Source organism: Brachycentrus maculatus, unplaced genomic scaffold (genome assembly GCF_059751285.1).
Source record: "Brachycentrus maculatus isolate JH-2025_06_01 unplaced genomic scaffold, ASM5975128v1 h1tg000692l, whole genome shotgun sequence".
Taxonomy (NCBI): Eukaryota; Metazoa; Arthropoda; class Insecta; order Trichoptera; family Brachycentridae; genus Brachycentrus; species Brachycentrus maculatus.
The window spans coordinates 31,805-36,907 of record NW_028281424.1 but is presented as its reverse complement, the minus strand read 5'-3'; the positions used below and the strand labels follow the sequence as shown (position 1 = coordinate 36,907).

At 33.1% G+C, this 5,103-nt stretch overlaps 1 protein-coding gene across 1 annotated transcript; it reads left to right on the top strand.

Moving 5' to 3' along the window:
* Positions 1-967: 967 nt before the first annotated feature.
* On the top strand, positions 968-3,003 carry LOC148300566 (uncharacterized). Its single transcript, XM_088274595.1, has 3 exons — positions 968-1,281; positions 1,731-1,973; positions 2,806-3,003. Exons 1-3 carry the CDS (start codon positions 1,186-1,188, stop codon positions 2,986-2,988), a joined length of 522 nt encoding a protein of 173 aa, XP_088130721.1. The 5' UTR covers positions 968-1,185; the 3' UTR covers positions 2,989-3,003.
* The last annotated feature ends 2,100 nt before the right edge of the window (positions 3,004-5,103 follow it).

Sequence of the window (5,103 nt, the reverse complement as noted above, 5' to 3'; positions counted from 1 at the left end):
AATGGAACGTTTATGCTGGAGAGGTCTGAAAGGAAGCTCGGGTAGCCGTCATTCAACGGGCACCCAAAGAACATGTGATCTAGATCCTCCTCTTCAAGACGACATTCACACATGGCAGTATCCCGGACATGTATTCTAAACAAGTGAGCACTGCAACAGCAGTGGCTTAGTCGCATTCTGCATAAAGATGTTGTCTCGAACTTGTTTAGAGTTATCCGGGAGAACCAGGGTTTCTCCGTTACCAAAGGACATATATAATACAGATTTTTACCCTTTATTTGGGCGGAGGTATCCCAATATTCCTGCCATGAGTGAAAAAGTCTTTTGTTTACAATAACGAGGAGGTCATCGATGCTGAGTTCATATCACGCCGTCGCGTGTTCCATCGCTGTCATTTTTGTTTACAATTCCTTGTTGACAGTTTATTAATTATAATCAAAAACAATAAAAAAAATTGACGCCGAATGAGCATTCGAATTGATCGAGTGAGCGTGAAGTCGTGAGCGCGTCAGTGAAGTCATTCGTACCAATAAAATTCATATATATTTTTTTTGAATTACCTAACGTCCAAGTGACTCTGAAATCTAGCTACGGCTTATGCAACACCGCTTATCATGAGCCTACTCAGGCTTCATCTTTTTAAGTTTCATAGCCTTTGCCTACTCGTGAGTGGATTTACTCTTTATGTTTAAAGTTACAATAATTTCATGTAATTCATGAGTGAAAATTCTAGGCAAAAACCCTCGCTCAAATTCAATAAAATTACTTAAACGGAAAGCTCTTTATGCGACTAGACGATACTAAAAGATAGGAAAAAACGATCCCTTGGACATGTGTAGGTATTTGTGCATACATGCGCTTGTCTATACTAGCCATTAGGATATGTGTGTAGTATTGTAATTTGTGTCTATGGCAAATACTTATGCTTGTTGCGGTCAAAATTTATATTTTATATCTATGGGATGCCGATGTCGAAATGTCAAAAGTTCTATGGTATCCACATAAAAAAAACGCGGTGAACTTGCGTGTGTTTTCTACCGCGGTAGTTTATTAATTGTAAATGCTAAAAAAATCTTAGTTACTCTTTAGTCTGCGCACCGGTTTCTAGATTCTACTTTGCCGTTTATTTTGTCAGTTCATACCGAAACTCATTTTTTGTTCACGCGAGACAATTTTATAAAAAAAATGAAGAATATAATCTTATCTTCAAAAAAAAAACAAACAACCCGTACTGCCGTTTTCAAACCTATTTTTACGACATATGCTCCCATCAAAGAATTGGTAAGTTTTCAAACTTTCTATTTGTATAAACATCAATGGCAAATGATGTTTTTTATTTGCCATAACATACATTTTGCATTCCAACAGAATACATGTTTAGAATGTTTTATGTAATGAGTTGGTCTGTGATTGTTTTCGACGTTTGACTACGATGCTATTGGCCCGGACATTTGGTATCTGTCAAAATATTTCCATTAGCCGGGAGAATGTTATGTTAAAAATCGATGATGTTATTTTTTAAATCTGATTTGAAGAGGCGATATGCAGGCACCAAAAGAAAAAGCTTTCTATAGAGATTTCAAGCCTCGTCTCCCACTAAAAATTAATATAATGTGGCTGTTACAACCCATGTAACATGACTATTTTTTTTCATACTATCCCACATCAGCCAACAAATAAAATGGTTTAATTATACACACATGTATAAACAAGAACTTTTATATTTTCAGGAAAACGCATTAAAAATTTTAAATTATGATGAAGCTGAGAAACAAAGTAAATTTGTGAAAAGAGATTTCTGTAAAATGAGTTATAAGAGAGGCAGAGAAGTTTCTCACATGTCCAATCTTCATTATTGTACTCTTATTAAAAATGCAATACTAAAACAGCAATGGCATCTTGTTGTCAAACTACTGTTAGCTTATATCGATGAACCTAAATCCGATAAAGAGACTTGCGGGATTATTTATAAAGTAAGTTGCATTTGCGTACAATTATATAAACGTTCTTACTAACGCCATATATATTTACATATCCTTTTACTATAGTATCTTTACTTGTATTACCATTAAGTAAATATTTATCTTACAAAGAGAAAACATTGACTATGACAGTATTAATTCATATTATAGTGACTTAGAACACTAGAAATGTTACTGATCCACTCACCTTAGGCTATATAACAACAAACATTACTTGTATTACCATCAAGTAAATATTTATCTTACAAAGAGAAAACATTGACTATGACAGTATTAATTCATATTATAGTGACTTAGAACACTAGAAATGTTACTGATCCACTCACCTTAGGCTATATAACAACAAACATTACTTGTATTACCATCAAGTAAATATTTATCTTACAAAGAGAAAACATTGACTATGACAGTATTAATTCATATTATAGTGACTTAGAACACTAGAAATGTTACTGATCCACTCACCTTAGGCTATATAACAACAAACATTACTTGTATTACCATCAAGTAAATATTTATCTTACAAAGAGAAAACATTGACTATGACAGTATTAATTCATATTATAGTGACTTAGAACACTAGAAATGTTACTGATCCACTCACCTTAGGCTATATAACAACAAACATTACTTGTATTACCATCAAGTAAATATTTATCTTACAAAGAGAAAACATTGACTATGACAGTATTAATTCATATTATAGTGACTTAGAACACTAGAAATGTTACTGATCCACTCACCTTAGGCTATATAACAACAAACATTTAGTGGGGTTAATGTAAACCATTTCTAATGTAATAAAATTAATTATTATTTTCAGTACACACTAATATATCTTCTGAATGACCCGGTTGCACAGTCTCTAGGCATTTTAAATGAATTTCTTCAACTCGCTTTATCTTGCCAAACCCCGGCTGAGAGAACGGAACTTCTGAAGCTTCTCATGAGATTACCAAAATATGATTGTTGCGAGACATCCAATAAAGATATTATCAAAACTTAAAAAACCTTTTCATAGTAAAAACCTCATTCTCTTTCTCACCCTTATCCGTACCAAATGGTGCATAAGACACTACATAAAATTAACGGTGTTGACTGGATCATTGATTACACAAAGGCATGGTGAAAATATATGCTTCAGGTAATATTTAATAAATATTTTACTGAAAATATCATTCATATATACTTTGACCGCCCTGGGAATCGACCACGAGAACTTATACACAGTCTCCAAATGCACTAACACCTGATACCGCATATTTATGAGATTCACAATGATGTGCTTTAAACAGATTTTTATCAATATTAAGTACGTAGCATTTGTTGGTAAGATAACTCTATATTATGAGCCCAAAAGCAGACTGTCCACTACAAATATGGGTCAACCAAGATGAGCCTAACCCTGCAAGTGAAATAAAAAAGAATGCGCGATGCCAGATTATTCTCCGCTTATATTACCAAATATAACATCTAAGGCTACATATATATATATATATATATATATATATATATATATATATATATATATATATATATATATATATATATATATATATATATATATATATATATATATATATATATATATATATATATATATATATATATATATATATATATATATATATATATATGTATATATACAGTGGGTGGCCAAATTATTAGGGACACTTGTACTTTTTTGTAATATTCACGTTTTAATGAATTTTGTGGTAAAATAAATTCGTTGTAATTATTTTTTCTTATGTATTTTTGTTGCTGGTATCATAATTATTATTTTGAAGATGTTGCAATACTGTGAAATATCAAGAAAGTAAGGTTTTTTCTCATTTGGATGTTGATTAGTGAAAAATGGTATTGGTGTGAGCTCAGTTAATATTTTTTCAAACGTTTTTTGTTGTAAGTTTTTTGAGTTCCAACACCATAAAAACGTAAGTATTGTTTAATATTTTATTAGTTTTGCTAATTCAATAAGTTAATTTCAATTAATTTTTAATTAACATTCAATTAAGTTTGAACTGAACCATAATATTCTAAATTTAAGTATGGGCAAGTCTTCAAACATATCTCCAAGAAAATGTAGGGAAGTTATAACCTTACTACTTCATTTCACATATTTCCAGAGAGAAATAGCAGCACTTACAGATGTTTTGAAGTCAGGATTCCTTCGGATACAAAGAAAAATTGATAAAAACCTGCCTCCAGAATCAGTTCGCGTCGGAAAAAAAGACAGAAAAAGCATCACAACTCCGCGTGGTGCCCATAAAATCAGGGACATCTATTTCCAAAATTGTAAAAAGTCTGTTGATTGTCTAATTGTTGTTGATTTCTGTTGATAAACGATGAAGGAATCAACGTCTCCAAAAGGACAGTTCAGAGACGGTTAGTGGAAGTAAATCTAATGGGTCGACGTCCAACCAAAAAACTACGCCTCACTGAGGCATGAAGAAAAAACGACTCCTATGGGCCAAAGAACGCCGGAAAATGACTGTTTCGGACTGGAATCGAGTATTTATGACTTGTGTTCGTATAATAAAGTAAGAAGATAAAAAATATATGTATTTTTGCAATTATGGTAATACATTACAGGTCTGCTTCTTGGACGAGTCAACATTTAAAATTTTTGTGGGAAAAACTTCATTTGTCCGACGTGGCCCAGGAGAAAAATTCCACCCAGACTGCCTTGTGGAGAGGGTTAAAAACACCCTGTTAGCATAATGTTGTGGTCCGTGATCTCATTTAAGGGTATGGGATGCCTCTTTATCATGGAAGGGACCATGAGGCAAGACCAGTACCAGCGAGTACTGAAAAGTCAACTCCAGCCGAGGCTCAAGAATGGTTCCCTGGCGATGAAGAGTATGTGTTATTGCATGAATCTGTACCGTGTCATAAAGCCAGGAGTGTTATCACATTCCTGGCTGAAAAAAACCTCTGTTTTGCCTTAACCGGGGAATTAGCTGGATAATTAACTAATGAAACGTGAGATTGCTAAAGAAGTCATCACCACCAAGCAGCAAATGATAGAAACTCTTATCAGAGTATGGCATAATAACCCTTATCTCTGGCACAATGCAAAAGTCTGCATAAAAAGTATGCCCTGATGTTTGGAGGTTGTAAT

Excerpts from the sequence above, each read along its gene's own strand:
- LOC148300566 (XM_088274595.1), top strand. The coding sequence starts at position 1,186 with ATGAAGAATATAATCTTATCTTCAAAAAAAAAACAAACAACCCGTACT. Across the intron at positions 1,282-1,730 it reads ATGCTCCCATCAAAGAATTG|GAAAACGCATTAAAAATTTT; the intron begins GTAAGTTTTCAA and ends TTATATTTTCAG. Across the intron at positions 1,974-2,805 it reads CTTGCGGGATTATTTATAAA|TACACACTAATATATCTTCT; the intron begins GTAAGTTGCATT and ends TATTATTTTCAG.